This window comes from Callorhinus ursinus, unplaced genomic scaffold (assembly GCF_003265705.2).
Source record: "Callorhinus ursinus isolate GAN/ISIS: 27379988/994484 unplaced genomic scaffold, GSC_fseal_2.0 scaffold25, whole genome shotgun sequence".
Lineage (NCBI taxonomy): Eukaryota > Metazoa > Chordata > Mammalia > Carnivora > Otariidae > Callorhinus > Callorhinus ursinus.
The window spans coordinates 23417460-23437542 of record NW_027397087.1 but is presented as its reverse complement, the minus strand read 5'-3'; the positions used below and the strand labels follow the sequence as shown (position 1 = coordinate 23437542).

The 20083-nt window shown below is 43.7% G+C and overlaps 1 protein-coding gene across 2 annotated transcripts; it reads right to left on the bottom strand.

Moving 5' to 3' along the window:
* Positions 1-473: 473 nt before the first annotated feature.
* POLR2M (RNA polymerase II subunit M) lies at positions 474-10081 on the bottom strand. Of its 2 annotated transcripts, none has more exons than XM_025883831.2 (4): positions 9818-10081; positions 7034-7657; positions 4392-4596; positions 474-2637 (listed from the first exon to the last, which is right to left on the bottom strand). In XM_025883831.2, the coding sequence occupies exons 1-4, from the start codon at positions 9928-9930 to the stop codon at positions 2491-2493; spliced, it is 1089 nt and encodes a 362-aa protein (XP_025739616.1). In that variant the 5' UTR covers positions 9931-10081; the 3' UTR covers positions 474-2490. The 2 variants fall into 2 exon arrangements, with proteins under 2 accessions (XP_025739616.1, XP_025739615.1); XM_025883830.2 differs by having other exon boundaries at positions 7034-7672; positions 9818-10080.
* Between the last annotated feature and the right edge of the window lie 10002 nt (positions 10082-20083).

Sequence of the window (20083 nt, the reverse complement as noted above, 5' to 3'; positions counted from 1 at the left end):
AGAAATTGTATACTAAATATTAATGCTGATGAAATCCACAATTATTAAAATAGTGCAGGAAAAACTACAAGGCCCAGAAATGGGCCCACAGCACAAGATATGTGGGAATTTAATATTCTATTAATGACAGCATTATAAATCAGTGGGGAAATGGTGGTTTATAATATCGAACCAATTGGTCAACTACCTGCAAAAATTAAATCTCACCTTATGCAGCATCCCCAAATAAACTTGAGATACATTAAAAATTTCCTTTTGAACTAAATATAAGTATAAAAGCGAAATTTTTAAAAAGTCCCAGAAGAAAATAAGGATGAATGCATATCCACCCTGGGGCTAGGGAAGGCAGGCTCAGGCATAACCGCAAAGGTAGACTCCTAAAGAAAACTTCTACACCGAAACACCACGAACTGTATTAAAAAAGAAAATAACACACTAAAATAAGAACATAGGACAAAAGCTGGACATCTTAATTATTATCAAGAATTTATAGACCAATAAAAACAGCACACTCTCCAAGAAAATACAGTGAAGATATGAATAAGCAATGCTCAAAAGAATGAACATAAATCGTCAATAAACATGAAAAAATATTCTTCATTAAGCAATCAAAGAAACACAAATTTTAAAAACCATCCTTTCCTGTAATTATTCAGTTTGCACACACTTTAAATAGCAATTTTCAGTTCTGGGAGTTTGATATTGCTCAGAGGAATATAAAGGGGCACAATCTTTGTGGTGAGTGATGTAGATCAAAAATCTCTAAAACTTACCTATACTCCCAACTAGCAATTTCACTTCTAGAAAGGTATCTTCTAGAAAGAAATCATTTTTGTACAAATGTGATTATCTTTTAAGATGTTAATCACATTGTTGCTTACAGTTTACAGTGTAATGATCAAATTGTTAAATAATAAGCTGATTTTAAAAGTTATGGCACACCCATAAAATTGAATATTCTGTAGCTATCTCAAAGGCAAGATATTATGGGAAAATGTTTACCATACATAGAGCAGACTGTGAAACAATGTACAGTATCATTGCATTATTGAAAACAGAAACGTATCGAAGAGTATGTAAAGTACATATACCTGAACCTTAACAGAGGCGCTCTCTGGGTGATCCGACTACAGGGGACTGTGTGTCCATGCATGGGAGCACTTCCACATTACTTGGCTTTCCAGATGTGTATCCTTTTATTCTCTAAAGAATAATTTTATGTTGTGAAATCCATTTACTACTAGTTTTTAAAAGTAGAAATAATAAATTTGTTAGCTCAGTATATTTTTACATTTCTGGGGGGAGGGGTGCTGGGGGGAGGGGATGGGAGGGGGATGGAAAGCAGTAGCTGTACCTGGAAGTCCATGCTAGAGAACCGAGCCCTTCCTAGCACTCCTGAGTATGTTTGCAGGAAAATGTCATATATGAAAATCTCTTTTAAAGCCAAGTTAAACACCCGTAAAACATCACCATTAACATTGTGAAGTTGCTCTAATTTTTTATTCTTCCTTTCAACACTGTTTAAAATCTCCAATATGTTAAAAAAAATCTCTGATAACAACCGTGTAATCCTTTAAAATTACATAAACATGGATACATACGAGACTGAGATTTCTGTTGCCTATATATGCCTCTTGGGCGGGGGGGAAGGCAATGCATTGACAATTCAATTGTAGCTTTTAAAAAAAAAATTGGTTTTCTTACCAAACTGAACCTGTCACCTCTTAGAGCAATGAACTCAAGTCAGGTCAATCCTAAGAAGAGCTCCTCCCTTCACCTACAGTCACCCTAGACTTTTCCTATACCTCATGTCAGTCCAGGCAAATGTGATCATCCAGAAAGACTATCCACCCTCGAGCACCAACTAAAAGTACTCCTATTCCTAATCAGAAGATAACATTCTTCCTAAGGGAAGACAGAAGAAGGAAACAAACATTTCAGAATTCTCTATTAAGTGTCTTCCTAGGCATTTCACATCCAATACACCTCATTAACCCCATGCAAACATGCATAAAATTCTCTAGACTGCTCCCTCCATTACTTGCAAAAGGAAGGAACTTTATCTTCCTAATTCATTTTAGGTGATGCCTGGGGCAACCAAATATTTCACTGAAAGACATGTAATAAATGTAATAAATGCTATTCCAAAGAGGTAAGAATCAGGAAAAGAGCAGTTACCTGCTTCATTTGGCTTAGAGGAAAAAGTACTGTGCTTACTATGTACTAAAATATCAGACCAACACACAACATACTGCAAAACTTTAATACAATATGGTTAAAACACATTCAAATATTAAACTTTTTAAGTACATGAAAGTCATCTTCTGAAAGACAAACTGGGCTATTTTTATAGCTACCTTTGTGTAACTTAAACAAAATTCCTTCCCTCGACAATGTCTGACACCGATCTTGATACTTGTTTCAAAGTCTGATGTAAGATCGTGACAACTCAACAGGCAGAGATTTAGGCGACGATTCCATTGCCCATCTTCAGAATTCATCTCCAGAGGACTGATCGTCACCTTCATCCCTCACTTCTCGGTACTTCCTCGAAGTCTCCCCTTCTGGATTATAGCTCTGCATCTTTATGTTCAGTCTTTCAGCTAATTTTTGTGCTGCGAGTTTGGCTTGCATCTCCTTTAAAACAAAAATCAAAGCAAAACGTTACACATTCACATTCTTTTCCCTACCACTTTTTCAGTAAGAAGTCATTTAAAGAGAAGTGGAAATAAAAGGGCACACCACTCCCCTCAGTGCTCTCTCTAGCAGCGTGCAAGTCTGAGGTTGTGCCTACCACAGATTGGGGGGGGGGGGGGGGGGACAATGCTGGTAAGGGCTACTAGCCTGCCACCGTCATGGTCAGACTTCCTTTAACAGACAACAGTGCACTGAAATACCCCACCTCTCTGTGGGAAACTGAGGAACCTGCTGAGCGCCATGACAGTTATAAACATGGACGGATTTTTAAGTATGGGGGATACATGCATGTGTACATACACACTCACAGAGCAGTTTCAACTACCAAATGTCAAAAATCATTAATGCTGTATTGATTCTCTAAAAAAGAATCTTCTTTCCTAGATGAAATCACAGCTTTTAGGCTTGAGGGTTACATTTCAATGTCACAATGAAATCAAGAAACCAATACTTTTAAAAAGCCAACTATCCCTCTCCAAATTAAGTTCCCATGAAAATTACTACATGACAGAAAGTCCAAGTAAATTTTAGACACTGGCAATGTGCTCATAGACACCCAAGGACAGGACCACTGACTGAAGGCAGGTGGCAATGCCCATTTTTAATCTGGCTCTTCGCTTTTCTCATGCTTTTCCCCCTACAACTGGAACCTCTTTGTGTCCTTCCCCTCCGGCCATGAATATTCTGGGTAGGTAGGAATGAAGTGGGAGCTAATACCACTCTGCCAAGGAAACTGGTTTCAAAGGAGTTGAGTTCAACCTAGAGATATCTTAGGACAGGCACTTAAGATCATATAACAATCTAAAAACCAATTCCCCAAGGGTGTAGTCATAACTAGACAATGGGGAAGAAAAATGGCTTTTAAAAAGTGCCCTGAAAATGCCAATCCATGTGCCAAGGCTGAATAACAGCCTAGTTCTGTCTTGACCAGTGTCTAGTACCTGATTAAAATCTAGCTAAGCAATACTAGGAAGTTAACCTGCTATTTTCGGGGAGGTTCAAACTACTACTATCTAAGTGTACTGGATGCTTTCTTTTCTCCCTCCAGTCTTCACAACTATTTTCTCCCATCTCATTATTCTGTACACAAACTGTCCACATACACGCTTAAGGTTCTATGCAGAACTCCCAGATCTTTGACGTAAGTGATATACAAAATTAAGTCACTAAAAGCAGGCGATTCTTCTGTCTTCACAAGGGCCTGCATATCGTGCTTTTAAGCTCAGTGTCCAAATGTCTGTTGGTTAACACCACACTACTCCTCCAATGTTATGTTCTTCCCTGTCCAGCAGGAGACAGAAACCTGGAAACATTTCCCTGATTCTTGGTTAGATTCTACCACTGAGAACGTCTTGCATGGGGCTTACAAGGTGGGAGAGAGAGAAGCAAGGCTTCTACTAGGCTGACAGCATGGGCTTTAAGAGATTGGGGAATTGTGCAGTGGTCTCCCCACATTTCCTGGCAAAAACCACTCTGCCAGTGCATGTAGCTATGATCATTGCCAGCTGGGTCCTGCGGATCCAGCAACTTCAAGACTCTCAGAAAACTAGAGGCTCACATCTGAGAGTGAATGGCATGAGCTGACCATTTCTTGAGCACCCTTCTATTAAGTCCCATCCTCTTTGAACTTCCTGGAGTAAATTCTGACTTGGCAGCATCTAAAAGAGACAAGAAACATTTAAAACTCTAAATACCTCATAACTCTGTTTCTGCTGTTTCTGAAGTGCCAAAGATTCTTCTATGGAGAGCAGCTGTGTGGGCATATGGTGAAGTGGCAGAAGCCGGGCTGCTGTAATGTCATCAAGATGCTTCTTATCCCTGAGCCGCCTTTCTTCCGAGGAGACGGGAGACCCTCCTCTCTGCCAATGACCAGATGAATCGTTTTGCTGTGAAGGTAATCTGAAGGAGGGAAAAATCTGTTGTATCATCAGACTGTTTCTTTTTATAGACACATTTACAACATTCCCACACACAAGCGGACTTTAACCTCAGCAGTTAATTCTTCTACAAAGATAATAGTGAGGAGTTTACCAATATTTCTATTCATAGATAAAAATCTTTCCTGTTTTTAAACATATTACTTCAGATATGGGGAGTATTTAAACTGGCACCTTTGTGGAGAGTAATAGGACAATCCACCATTTTTAACAAATAGGTAGACTGATGGGCTCTTTGCATTATCCTTCGTTCTTCCAACCTTACACTTGAACTGAAGCCATCTTTCCATTCAAAGAACATGCACAAAGGGGCTTGCTGTCCAGTAAAGGGAAATAAACTTGTGAACAGTTTCCGTGCAACATAATCCCGCCCGTGTGACACTACATAGAGGTGGTATACATTATACATACTGGTACACTGGAACATAAAGAAGGAAACCACTGGTTCTAATGGGACACAGGGAGGTTGTCAGAAAAGCTTTAAGAGTGAATTTTGAGGAGTCTTGGAATAAGTGCTCACCACGTAAATGAGGGGAGGAGGGCATCCCAGCAGGGAGTGAGGGGCAACGTGGTACAGCACAAAGGAAGTTCAGGGGGTGGGGTGTAGAGGAAAGGCCGCAAGACAAGGCTGGCAAGTAGACCGGGCCCAGTCCTCAGGGAAGAGTTCTATGCAATGGGTTCAGATTTGCATCATTCGAATTTCACTCTAGCAGCAGTGGAGCAGATGGGCTGGAGGAGTTAAGACTAGAGTCCAGAACAGGCGTTATAGCCCAAGAGAGGGATGAGAGCCTTCACTTTTGACAGAGGATGAAAACAAGAATTAGAGATGAAAGTCAATAAAATATATTATGTCGGTCTTTATAGCCAGCAGATAAGGAGATGAAGCACAAGACACCTTGGAGAGAAAAATAAAGTGGTGGCACCATGAATTTAGGGAATATGGGAGGAAGTCAGCATGGGAAGAAATAGAGAGTTCTATGCTGTACACGACAAATCTGAGGTGCCACAGAACACCCACATGGCCAGGTTTCATAGGTAACTGGCCATGCAAATCCGAAGTTCTGGAAAGACCTAAGCTAGAGGGAGGTGAGGGGCAGCCACTGGCACCCAGGTAGTATACGAGCCAGAAGGGCATGGAGGAGGCTAAAGGAAGAGCAGAAAAGGAGTCAAAGGCTGCTCATGCACAGAATCCCTCAGTCCACACTCGTCCAGGCCCAGCCTTCCCCAATCTGCTCTAACTGCACAGGAGGATCTGGCTCTCCCCACTGCCACTTCCAGCTAAATGACCAGGATCAGTGTATCCTCTGACTGACTAGATGATGCTTCTGGTTTTCTGTCTTCCTGGAAGTGAGGAAATACACCTCACTGCACACAAGATGGAGAGATTACTCACTTCGCACATCAAGAGTACGAAGATTACTTTTTATTACTACCTAAAAATTAATGTAATATAATCCTGGTTTTTCTAGAGAAAAGAAATAAAATGTTTTCAAGTTAAAAAAAAATGACAGGGCTAAACTTTAAAGTTTTAAACTTTAAAATAATTCTCTGAAAATTTTAGGCATTTCTAACTAGAGGTTCCCAGCTTTTCAAAGAAGGGCAGTAGTGACTCAACTTTGTATACGATGTTGCCTCCTGGTAAATGCAAACAGGTAGGCTAAATACACTGGCTACTCCCTGCTGTGAACGTTACATCTGCGTACAAGTAAAGAAAATTCTTTTCTCTTCAAAGAGCTTCTCTTTTTTTGGAGATCTCAGAAACAAAACTATGAGAAGGAACTCAGAAGCAAGGTTAGTTTACGCCTCCCGCCTCCCGCCTCGGTCTGTTTTTCAGTTTCTTTAACCCCTTCCCAGCTCTCTTCCCCCTCAAGTTGTTATGGTACAGTTCAACGTTCCTCCAAGTGTGTAGGCCTTGGGTTTTCGTCTAGATCCTGAACTCCCTGAGGAGCAGTATCTTTACTTCTGTGTCACCCCAGCACCTGCTGCTTACCTATAGTGAGCACACAAATACTCTTCGCTGACAAGTCCATCAGCTTCTAAAGTTGCTTTTCCTTTAGCTTTTGGTCTAATCAAAGGAGGAGCTGCATGCCAAAAAACTGTTGTGGAAAATAGTCATAATAAATTGTCTAACTCTGGGTTTAATATCAAATGTTGGCTAAGCACCCTGAAATTTAATCTCCCACCTGCTATCTGAAACCTGTTCAGTTATTTGGCTAGAGACCTAGAGTATCTGTCAACATGAATCCTCCGTTCCGGCCAGGCTGTTTGCACAATATGCTCTTTGCTAACTACAAGCGGGTCCCACACAAAGTCCACTGATCTGAAAGCATTCTTCCCATTTTTTTTTAGTTTAACAGGTGGTATGTTCCCGTGACAGGCCCGTTTCTGAAGGTACTTACACATTCGTTTTAAATTTATGTGATGGGGGCACTGGGTTTTTGGCTCGAATTTCTAGCACTTCCATGAAATGAGGCTTCTTGTGGGCCCCGCTCCCAAGCCTTGCCACATTCTCAGCACTCCTGTCCTCTTCTGAGCGCTCTTCACCTGAGTCCACAACTGTGATCCTTCGTAACCTATCAATAAACAGGTCGTCGGAGCCGCTCCAATTATCTTCTGCTTGCCTCGAAACCTGATGCCAAGGGAGATGCGCACCAGCTTCGGAGGAGGAAGGCGCACTGGCTCTGCTGCTGGAAGCTGGGCGCACGCTTACGGTGTACTCAACCTCTGGAGCCTCTTCATCGCCTTCCGGGGGAGGCCGTACAAGTCCCCGCTGTTGTGACGTGGTCTTAGGTGCCTTGATGCTACGTACGGAGGAAGAGCCACAAACTAGTGATGCGGTATCAAGTATCTGGTCAGAATTCGGGGCCTTTCCTGCGCCCACGTCAACAACTGCAACCGCTCTTTGCCTCAGCTTACAGTCCAAACGAACAGGATGAAACGGTCCTCTAACTTCTTCACGCTCTGCAATGGCAGTTTTCAGTCTGGCAACAGAGCCCGAGATCTTTTTACCTTTGTCGGGCAATCTGCAAATGAATTTTCTGTTACATGGGGGGAGGGGGAGGAAACATGTATCTGTTAGAGCTATGTTTTTAAGCCTTGAGATATAAAGACCAAGCATTATCCTCAAAGGGAGAAAAATCTATCTTTTAAGTCAAAAATCTGATTTCGAACTGCCTCAAGGCAGGAATGAAGTAACAGTCATTATCTAAATACCCTAAAAACACAAGGGGAGGCAGGAATAAGGAATATCCCTTATGTGTCTAATTGGAATTTCAGCAAAAGTATCTTAAGCATATAATACTCTAGAATATACTCCAAAACTTGCAGTTTTTATTTTTTTTTAATTTGATTTATTTATTTGACAGGGAGATAGCGAGAGCAGGAACACAAGCAGCGGGGAGAGGGAGAAGCAGGCTTCCCGCCGAACAGGGAGCCCGATGTGGGACTGGATCCCAGGACCCCGGGATCATGACCCAAGCCAAAGGCACACACCCAACCGACTAAGCCACCCAGGCGCCCCAAAACTCGTTTTTAAAGTGTGATGTCCAAGACCTTCCTGGGGAGGGGAGGTGGATGGGTCTGCAAGGTCAAAACTGTTTTCATAATAATACTAAGCCATTATTTGCCATTCCCACATTCATTTTCTCATATGGGTACAGCGGAGTTTTCCAGAGGCCACATGATATATCATTGCTCTGATGGCTAATCATTGTGTATTCCTGTTTTAAAACTCTCTCACCTGTAATTCCTTTTTTTTATTAAGATTTATTTATTTTGAGAGAGAGAGAGAGAGAGAGAGAGAGATGGAGACCATAAGTAGGAGAGGCAGAGGGAGAGAGAATCCCAAGCAGACTCCATGCTGAGCGTGGAGCCCAACTTGGGGGGCTCCATCTCATGACCCTGAGATCATGATCTTAGTGGAAACCAAGAGTGGAACTCTTAATCTACTGTGCCACCCAGGTGCCCTTCTCACCTGTAATTCCTAACACACCAATAAACAGCAGCAGATTTAACATACATAAAACAAGAGCTCCTTGAGATGCTCAGTAAGTCTTAACAGTATAAAGGGGTCCTGAGACCAAAAAGTCAATTTGCTGCTATAGATTAAAAACCCATTCTCACAAAGTCAAAGTACTTGTCCCTACCAGAAAGCTCCCAAATGGTCATTTGTCCCTTTTGCTGAATGACTTAAGTTCCTTTTCAGATTCTCTTTTCTTTATCCATATAAGAAATGGAGGGAAGATGACACCTCTGGCTCTATTCTTTCTTTCACACTTACATTACTTCCACAATTTCAACATTAACAGCCCTCTCCAGTTGAGATTCCTGTATGTTCTCAGCCTTTTCTCTCCGGATCCTCATGACCTTCTCCAGCTTTTAAGTACATATAATTAACTCTTCCCTCAACCTAGCATCCCCTCCCGAAGTAAAATCAACCTCAGAGCTATTCCCCAATTCTTCTGTTATTAGTGGTTCTCTATGCAAGCTGGAAACTTCAGCCATCTCCTTCAACTACATACCCAAATTATCTCATGCGTGATGTAGTTTTCCCAGTCCCACAACTACCCTTCTTACAACCCCCTTGCTGGGAACTTCTCTGAAAATATCCTCCAGCTGTCTTCTGTCTCTCATTCCTTCCACGCTGCTAAATTAAGCTTCTTTCACTTTCATTATATTGTTCCCCTGCTACAGTCGTTAAATCTGCCAGCTGAATGAGACAAACTTTTTCTGTCTAATATAGCACTCTATGTCCCATTCTTTCCCTTTCCTACAGGTCCCGTAAAAACAGGATCTAGAGATGAAATTGACAAGATGTTTTGGGCACAGCATGGGCGGCAAGGGGGGCGGGGGTACACAGGGATTTAGGATACAGACCCTCCCTTTAGGGAACCGTCACAGTAGCCAGGTAATTAAAAACAACAAGGAGCTAAGGGAACAGCTGAAACTCTTAAGCAGCCTTTCAGCACGCTAAAGCCATCCCCACCCGCGGTACGTGCCAAACCAGGACGCGCGGTCCGCTTTGCGGCTGGAGGCCGTCCACTCGCCTGCGGGACTGGAACCGATCTGACTGAGGCAAGGGCACCTTCCAGAGAAGGGAACCCGACGTGGGGAGGGGAAGGAACGCGTCCCAGGGAGACCGAACCGAAGAAGCCTGGCGGTGACTCGGCGGGACCCAAGCTTACTCGTTGCGCAAAAGTCTCTCCTGGCGCTTCAACATCTCCCGCAGCTCCGCCAAACTCCGCCGCCCCAAGTCCTCGGGAACTTGGGGCTCGAAGCCGCGGGCCAGCGAGGACATTCTGCGGGGGCTGAGGCTGGCGAGGCGGCGGGCACTCGGCTTCCTCGGCAGCCCCCGCTGCTAGCGCCGGATCCGCTGCCGGCGTGGACTCCGAGGGACGAGCGGGAGTCGCCATTTTCCCGGAAGAACAGGTCTTCTTCGAGCCGAATCGAGCTTTATTCAAACACCGGAAACAAACACAGGCAAGGAGAAGGGAGCGCCGGGAGGAGGGGGAAGGGGCGGAAGTTACGGGCCGGGGCGTCCGGCAGCGACTGGGCGCGCGTTTGATGCCGAGTATCTTCTGTCGGTTCGTCAGCTCTTCAGGTTTATTCAGAAAGTGTTTGCTAGCGCCACTGTGACCCCGACAAATATCCGCGACTCCTGCCGTTATGGAGTTTACCGAGGGGTGGAGGGAGGCAGACGTTAATCAGGTAATGATGAAACAGTATAATAGTAAGATCGGTATGGGCACCAGGGCAAGTGCCTCTGAGAAGTGAACTGTAGGTCGAACCTGAGTGATGAGTTGGTTAGCCATTGGTGAAGTTGGGGGAATGTGCCGGACGGGGCTCGAGAGGCCTTGGTCTGTGGTGCTGCCTTGTAGCCCAAGGCTTAATGGAGTCCTCAGAGTTGGAGGGATCCTTAGGGACTGTCAGCATTTCTTAGTGGGACTCTGTGGCATTTGGAGCAGGACTTTTCTTCATTTGTGGCACTGCCTCGGGCATTGCAAGACATTTGGTGTCTGGCTTGCGCCCGCTAGTTCTATAGCGCTCCCAACTCGGAACAATCCAGAACGCCTTTACCTCCCCCTCTGCCCGCCACCCTCGGCCTGCCAGTCCACACACATTTCCAAAGACCCGCAAGAGGTGATGGTGGGAGGTGCTGGACAAGCCAGCTGAGAACCTCTCCTTCATCATTTCCTATTTTGCCTGTAGAAAAACAGAGGCACAAAATCAATTAGTATTCCCAGGGCACAAAACTTAGTGATAGCGCCAGATTTCGCACAAATGCCCAGCTACTTTTTCTACCACACCAATTTGAAAATCTCATTCTTCGCTTTATGCCTATTCCAAATGTTTAAAATTGTTGAAAAGGTTTTGTTTTTTTTTTCAGGCTAAGAATAGTACAGCAGTGTCTTAGGCATCCCGAACAGCTCTTACCTTCTCTTTACAGTTCAGCTGCCAGAGCTGTGTCCCAAAGGAAAGACTAGGAAGCATACAAGAGTCACAACAGATATCAATTGGGAGGTTTGGACACCCCCATAACCAACACCACCTCCCCATTCTTTGATACAGAAAATTTTCATTTTCTCAATCCTATGTAGAGTGCTATAAAAAAACAGCAGTTCCCTCCCAGTCAGACAGAAGGTCTAGATAAAATCTGAAACTACTCCAGGTGAAGCCATTTCTGTATCCTCCCAATCTAGTCCATTCTGATCAGATTAAAGTATCAAAATTCTCAGTGTAAGCCCTGCTTTCAAAGACGTCAAGAACGGGCTCCAGCCAGCTAAATAAGAGCTACTTTAGTAAGGCCTTTGAGTCAGGCAGTTGTCCCCTGGCAAGCTCCCCCAAAGCCTCCCTCATCCTGTTCCTGGGCAATAGCTGGAGGCCTTTATTCACCCCACAGTAGTGAACCCCTTCTTCTGGTCCTGGGCCACAGGTGTCCTTGAGGCAAGGATGCCTTTCTCTCAGGACTCAGAATTTTGCCCCCTACTGTTTTCCTTTTGTGGAAAGCTGTCCTTTCTCCCTTTTCCCTTCTCCCTTAGCCCATTATAAATCTAAATTCAAGCCTCATCTCCCTGAGCCTTCCTAGATTATTCCAACCCCAGTTGCTCTTTCTTTTGAGCATAACTATACCTTTTAGAGCTCAAACCTCAGTATATGAAGCATATTATGCTTCTCCAATTGTCGTGCATGGTGATTTCTTTTTCCTTTCTTAACAAAGTTGGGAAGTCAGGGAATTCTGTTAGGGAGTTATGTTTGTACTTTTCTGTCTCCAAATGCATACAGCAGGTATTAGTTGATGGAATCTCCCTCTCAATTTTTCTCACAGCCTTTCTCTCATGTTCCTCTTCCTCTTAATGAAATGTCCCTTTTGTATATACAAATCTTAAGGGTTTTATATAACTATCAACCATAGTGATTGTAAAGATATTTTCAGTGGTGTGGGATAGTCTTTTATACAACATAACTTAGGACTTCAAGGTGTCCTCATACAAATCTGAATTTTTTTTCTTTCTCATTAAACTTCTGTTTTAATGGGTCTCAAAATTCTGTGACAGATTTTTGGTCAAGTTGTTTCCATTAAAAAGTACTGATTTTAAAAACTAATAACTTAAAACTGCCACACACAAAAAAAAACATGGTCCACAAAACATTCTCCTTTCCTTCTGAAGGTTTTACGATGCATTGTTATCATTAACCAGTCTTTTACTATTAAACTTAAATGGCCAATTGACACAAACAGTTCGGAGACCATTCTTCCACCACTGATTAAGACTGGGGTGGCAGGTATTGGGGATAATATTCATTTAGCCTTCTGAGCTTTCTGGGCAGACTTGGTGACCTTGCCAGCTCCAGCTGCCTTCTTGTCCACGGCTTTGATGACACCCACAGCAACCGTCTGTCTCATGTCACGAACAGCAAAACGGCCCAGAGGAGGATAGTCAGAGAAGCTCTCAACACACATAGGCTTGCCAGGAACCATATCAACAATGGCAGCATCACCAGATTTCAAGAACTTGGGACCATCTTCCAGCTTTTTTCCAGATCGACGATCTATTTTCTCCTTCAGCTCAGCAAACTTGCAAGCAGTGTGAGCCGTGTGACAATCCAGCACAGGTGCATATCCAGCACTGATTTGGCCTGGATGGTTCAGGATAATCACCTGAGCCGTGAAGCCAGCTGCTTCCATTGGTGGGTCATTTTTGCTGTCACCAGCCACATTGCCACGACGAACATCTTTGACAGATACGTTCTTGACATTGAAGCCCACATTGTCCCCAGGAACAGCCTCACTCAAAGCTTCATGGTGCATTTCAACAGACTTTACTTCAGTTGTAACATTGACTGGAGCAAAGGTGACCACCATCCCAGGTTTAAGAAGACCAGTCTCGACTCGGCCCACAGGGACAGTACCAATACCACCAATTTTGTAGACGTCCTAGAGAGGCAGACGCAAGGGCTTGTCAGTTGGACGAGTTGGTGGCAGGATGCAATCCAGAGCTTCAAGCAGTGTGGTTCCACTGGCATTCCCATCTTTACGGGTGACTTTCCAAGGCATGTTAGCACTTGGCTCCAGCATGTTGTCACCGTTCCAACCAGAAATTGGCACAAATGCTACTGTGTCGGGGTTGTAGCCAATTTTCTTAATGTAGATGCTGACTTCCTTAACGATTTCCTCGTATCTCTTCTGGCTGTAGGGTGGCTCAGTGGAATCCATCTTGTTAACACCAACAATTAGTTGTTTTACACCCAGTGTGTAAGCCAGAAGGGCATGCTCACGGGTCTGCCCATTCTTGGAGATACTGGCTTCAAATTCACCAACACCAGCAGCAACAATCCGGACAGCACAGTCAGCCTGAGATGTGCCTGTAATCATGTTTTTGATAAAGTCTCTGTGTCCTGGGGGCATCAATGATGGTCACGTAATACTTGCTGGTCTCGAATTTCCACAGGGAGATATCAGTGGTGATACCACGTTCACGTTCAGCTTCCAGTTGATCCAAGACCCAGGCATACTTGAAGGAGCCCTTTCCCATCTCAGCAGCCTCCTTCTCAAACTTTTCGATAGTTCTTTTGTCGATCCCACCACATTTGTAGATCACATGACCAGTAGTGGTAGACTTGCCCGAATCTACGTGTCCAATGACGACGATGTTGATGTGAGTCTTTTTCTTTCCCATTTTGGTTTAGGTTGAGTGGTGGTTTTCACGACACCTGTGTTCTGGCGGCAAACCTGTTGCGAAAAAGCACAAATCTGAATTTTTAACAACACCCATACACAAACTGACTAGCTTTGTCACTAACCAAGAGGTTTGGCAAGTGAGGAAACATCACCTTAAAACCAGGCTATTTGCACTTCAGAATGAAAGGAGGCAAAGTATTCTTTTATAATCCATCAAACAAAGGAACGATACGTGTTAGCACACAGATTTTAACGGCAATGTCTGGGGGGAAATGATGTAAAATGGAGAAATTTAACAGAAACAGTGAGTGCCATAGGTTTTAACTGTCTCCAGCCAGAACCAGGCAACTACTTGAAAAGAAGCGTAGCCCACAAACCACAGGCAGCTAATCTCTGCTGAAGAATTCCAATTGCATATCAAGAGCCCATCTGTTAAAAATTGAATCTGGACAAGCATTTTTAGTTTTTGTTTGTTTTGGGGTTTCAGTGTCCTTTAAAAAAAGTGTAAATCACTTTTCCAGTGGTACTTGAACTAATCTCAAGAATATTAATTATCCTCAGAGTAAGCTAATGAATTTGACTGTTTGCAAGAAAAATTCAAAATGAAGAATTAAAGGAGAGGACAGTTTCATGTGAAGTGCTGCCAAGATGACTTAGCCATCCCATTGCCACCAAGCTGTTAAAGGTGTCGTTTGAATGCAGTTTAAAAGGACAAAAACAGGGCGCGCCTGTGTGGCTCAGTCGGTTAAATACCGGACTTTATGATTTCAGCTCAGGTCATGATCTCAGCGTCCTGTGCTCAAGCCCCACATGGGGCTCTGTGCTGGGGCGGTTGGGGGGAGGGGAGGAGTGTGGAGCCTGCTTAAGATTCTCTCTCCCTTTCCCTCTGGTCCTTTCCCCACCTCACCCCCATTCGCATGCACGTGTGCTCTCTCAAAAAAGGACAAAACCAAAAAAACCTGGGAAAGATTTCCATTTGTCCTTAGAGTTGAAGATAAAAATTAGAAATCAGTTGTAAAATTGGTAGCATTGATCAGAATCTCTGGGCTGCTCTTCTCTGTTTTCTCCCACTGGTTGTCAGGCCACAAAACTGGCCGTGGTATGCCTGGGGTCCACAAGAATGGCAGCAAAACTATTTCCCATCCCACATGTTCTTCTTACTATGTGAACTTAACTCTCCTCTCAAGAAATGGAGACTAGACTATGACTAGAGCAGAAGTGATTTTTACAGTCTTCGTAGTAAAAGGTGATGCAACTTCTGCCTAATTTTCTTGGGGTACTTACTGTTGGAACCCAGCCAGCAAGCCAGCTATGCAGAAACCTGAGTTTGTGTGGGTGTTTGGTGTTTTGTCAGCCTAAAGTGGGGATTCGGCCAAAACTTCTCATTAACTCCAAGATATGTGAGTGAACAAACCTTTGAATGATTCCAGCCCCCAACTGGAACAGCCTTCTAGGCTCCCAAATTGAGGCCTTGACCTACGGAGTTCGGGAGCATAATAAAATGGGGTGGTTGTTTTATACCTTTAAGGTTAGGGTGGTTTGTTGAATAGCAGTAGTAACAGGAGCATTAATCAAGATTAATTCCTCCAGCTGTGATCTGCATCCCATCTCTTTTGCCTCCTTGGAGATCTCATTCATTTGTTCATTCAACAAATAATTATCGTGTGTATGACACTCTTCGAGACTTTGGAGATATAATGGTGAGTGAGACAGAGAAGCCTCCTGCCACGCTGAAACTTACATTCTATTAGATGGTACTAAGTGTCACGAAGAGAATTAATACAGCTGGAGTGTTAAGGAGTGATTGGGAGGCTACCTTCATTGAGGTGATTGAGGGGTGGCTGAGGTTGGTTTTTCTGAGAAGGCAATTATAAAGCTTATAAAGCTGAGACCTGAATGATAAGAATTAGCCGTGGGAACGTCTGACAGGAAAGCATCCCAAGTAGAGGGAAGAACAAATGCTAAGGTACTAAAAGGAGAGGGAGCTCAGCATGTCCAAATAACAGACAAACAAAAGGCCAGGGCTAGATCTTGCAGGGCTTAGACCAGGATACGGAGTTTGAATTTTGCTCCGAGAGAAATGGGAAGCCATCTGTTGTAGGCAGCCTCTAGGATGGGCTCCCAATGGTCCTGCCCTATTGTAATCCCTTCCCATTAAATGTGGAATGGACTTACTGACTTCTAACAAACAGAACATGGTAAAAAGTAATACAAATGGTGAAAGTGACAGGGTGTCACTTCTGAGGTTAAGTAGTAAAAGATTTGAACACGTTTCACCGAAGGTGTACAAAGAAAAAATAAGAACGTGAAAGGTGAGCAGTGTTACTAGCCATTAAGAAAACACAAATTAGAAATACAGTGAGAGAGCCTGGGTGGCTCGGTAGGTTAAGTGCCTTCAGCTCAGGTCATGATCCTGGGGTCCTGGGATCAAGCCCCCCCGAATCAGGCTCCCTGCTTAGCGGGGAGCATGCTTCTCCCTCTCTCTCTGCTGCTCCCCCCCACTTGTGCTCTCTCCCTCTTTCTCTCAAATAAAATTTAAAAAACAAAAATACAGTCATATTCTATAACACAATTATCAGAATGTCTGAAATGAGAGAGACTGACCATACCAAGTGTTGGAAAGGATGTGGGACAACTGGAACTTACCCTGCTAATGGGAACGTAAAATAATACAACCGCTTTGGAAAACAATTGGGTAGGTTCTGAAAACCTGCCACATAACCCAGCCATTCCTCTGCTAGGTATTTACCCAAGAGAAACAAAAGCCTGTGTCTATCTGAAGACCTGTACATAAATGTTGATAGCAGCTTTATTTGTAATAGTCCAAAAACTGGAAACAACCCAACGTCCATCAGTAGGTGAATAGATAAACAAATCGTAGTATGTCCATACAATTGAATACTGTCCTACATGCAACAACTTCAGTGAATCTCAGTTATACTGAGCGAAGCCAGGAAGAGTCCACACTGTAGAATTTCATTTACATAAAAGTCTAAAAGATACAAACTAATCTTTAGTGACTGGAAGTATATCAGTGATTGCCTAATGATGTGGAGTGACAGGCAGAGGCTATAGGGAAGGATTATGAAGGGGCAGGAGAAAGCTTTTGGGGGTGATGGCTGTGTTCATTATCTTGGTTGTAGCAATGGTTATGTGAGTGTATTCATTTGACAAGTCACACCTTACCCCATGGTAAACTTAAAATATGTCTGGTACATGGCAGCTCTGTTACACCCCCAATGAAGCTGTTAAAAAGTACCCCTTTGTCTTCCACCCTCTTCTCTGTTTTCATGGATGAGCTGCCTAAAAAACTTATCTGAACCCTCTGACTCCATCTTCTGCACTCCCACCAGTGCCATGAACCCTCTTGGGGGGGGGGGGTCAAACCCAAGGAGCAGGTTTTAGTCTCTCTCCTCCTTGCTGCCTCTGACCTGTTGACCCCTTCCTCCTCCTCACAACTCTCTCCTAACATAAATTCCATGCTACCAATTTCTCCAGGATTTTCAGCTCTAGCGGTCTTTGCTCTTGGGCCAGAACTAGAGCCAGTGTTAGGACCTTACTGCCTGGAAGTCCCAAAGGTTCCTCAGGTTCAGCTCATCCAAAGCTGAACTTATGTTCCCTCGCCCCAATGGCATCACCATCCCCCTAGTTGCCCAAGCCAGAAACTAAGTATTCATACCCAGCTACTTTTCCTCAGCCCAACAGTCTAAATACCGTCTTCTCTGGATCCTCTCCCTCTTTCCACTGCTTTCAGCACCTCCCCACACACCCAGCATTGCCTTCATTACCTCTGTCCAGGTCCTTGAGTGAACTGCCGTTAACAGTTCCTAAAAGGTCTCCCTGTCCTGGCCTGATCTGTCCTTTTCCTTCTAAGTGCCGTTTGGGTAGCCTTCTTCCTTACAAAAATCTAATTTTGCTTCCTTCACTTAGAATACTGATGAGGGAAACACGAATATCAATGTAGCAAAAACTGGAAGTATTCAGTTCCACACTTGTTGGGCCTCTCAGCTCACAGAGATGGTCCTCCCACCGTGTTGGGATCACTGGAGGGTCTAGATGGGGAGCACTGCAGGGGCACACACAGAAGCATGCCCAGTCTCTCTGCCTAGAATTGACAGTGGTATGTGGTCCCAGTGGCGGTGGTAGGTGATGAAAGCATAAATGAAAAATGTAGCCCAACTCCAGTTAAGTAGCAGGAACTTGGGCAGCAGAATGATGGTTCGTGGGAGGTTAGTCCCTCAAGAAAATGTAAAGGAGAGGATAGGCAGATATTTGAACCAGACAAAGTCACTGGGAACAATGATCACCGAAAAACCTGTGATGATTAATTTTATGTGTCAGTTGCCTAGGTTATTTGGACAAACATTCTAGATGTTTCTGCAAAGGTGTTTTTTGGCTGAGATTAACGTTCAAATCGTTGTGGACTTTTAGTAAAGCAAATTGCCCTCCATAATGTGCGTGGGCCTCATCCAGTCAGTTGAAGCCCTTAGTAGAATGAAGACTGACCTCCGCTAAGCAAGAAGGAATTCTGCCAGCAGACAGCCTTTAGACTTGAATTGCATTAGTGGTTTTTCTCTGGCTCTCCAGCCTGCTGCCTACCTGCAGAGATAGTCATGTGAGCCAAATCTCTTTTTCTGAGATTCATTTTAAGGAATTGGCTCCCATGATTATCTACACACATGTGCCACTGCATCTGTCTCTCTGACGAACCCTGACTGGTACGGAGCCCGATAGCATCAATGTGTTAGGAAAACCAAGGATCCATCATGACTCAGGGGGAGAGGGCTGACTGAGGAGAGGGAAGGCTGACCTTTGCTGTGCCCCTTGCTATGTGGCTAGGCTATGGGCATGTGAGGAAGACATGGGAACCAAGAGTCATAAACAAGCTTGAAGCAAATTTTATTTTCTTTCATGGTTTTTTTTTTAAGCATTCATTTGGGAATGGAACATGCTGAACTTTCAAACAAACCATAGCAGCCATAGCTAATGAAAAATTAATAAATAATGGTAAACCTTAGACTTCATTGAACAATAATGGCTGACATCTGTGTACCATTTACCAAACCTCCTCCTCCAGTCAGTCAATCCCCACACTGCTTTCGTGGATGAGCAGAGCAGTGGAGACTAGTCCCACTTTACAGAGGGAGACACGAGTGCTAGGCCCTCCTGCCACTCGTCCGGCAGCCTTATCTGTGCCTCAGCACAGAGCTTCGCAAAGAACGGGTAGGAGCCTGGCCAGTTAGGCGAGAGATAAAGAAGGCAACAGGGAAGTGGAATCAGGTATGAGAAAAGCAGAGTGAAGAAAGGAAAGGAACGGGTAAAGAGAGAACAGTGGAAGGGGCAGTAGGGATAAAGTTTCTCTGCACAGAAATCAGAAACCGAAAGCTTCATTGGAAGCCTTATGCTGAGAAATTCCCAGATAAATTCTTCATTTCCCTTCCAGCTCTAAAATTCTATACTACAAAATGTCACATTTCCCCTCTTTGTATTTTACTGTGATCCCACTGCAACAAAAGGTTTTCCTCAGCTACCCAGGGGCTTAGGCTGTAAAGTGCATGTACTCCACACTAAAAGTAAATTCTTGCATTAGTTATCCAAACTGTTTGAAATGAGGAACCAAATTTCCAACTCATATCTCCCTCTTTATCAGCAAATAGTAATTTAAAGCCATTTACCGGGGCTGTGGTTCCTGGGTAGCAGACTGTGGCCTATTAAAATTAATCCTGACAGAAGATCCTTGCTGCTTTCTCCAAGCACATTCAGACCATTGGTTTATGAACAGGATGAACAGACGGGCCATCCCAGAGGGCTTGAGGGAGGAAGCACGTTAAAATGGACGCCTGCATCTTTGTTTGCTCAGCTGCTTGGAAAAACTAAGACTGAGGGAAATGGGATTAATCAAGGGGGCAGTTGCCCATGGAAAAAACATAGGAAGACTCTGGTGAGAAAATCTCAGCCAAATAAGGTTCAAGTTGAAGGGAAAGAATTCTTTTCTCTTCAGACTTTCACATGGTTGAGTGTTATTTGGTGACAAATCTCCCATTTCTGGCCACCAGTGTTTTATGATTTTTGTGATAGTGTGGGAAGAGAGATTTTAGGGGAAAAATAATTAAATGTTTGATTCTCAAAAATTTCATGTAATTTTACCTTTAACAAATTTAATGATTATTGGTTAGATAGTGGTTAATTGTGATTGAATAACATCTTTCTGTGATTTTTTTCATATGAAAAAACTCACGAACCAGAAAAAAATATTCTTGTAAGATCACGT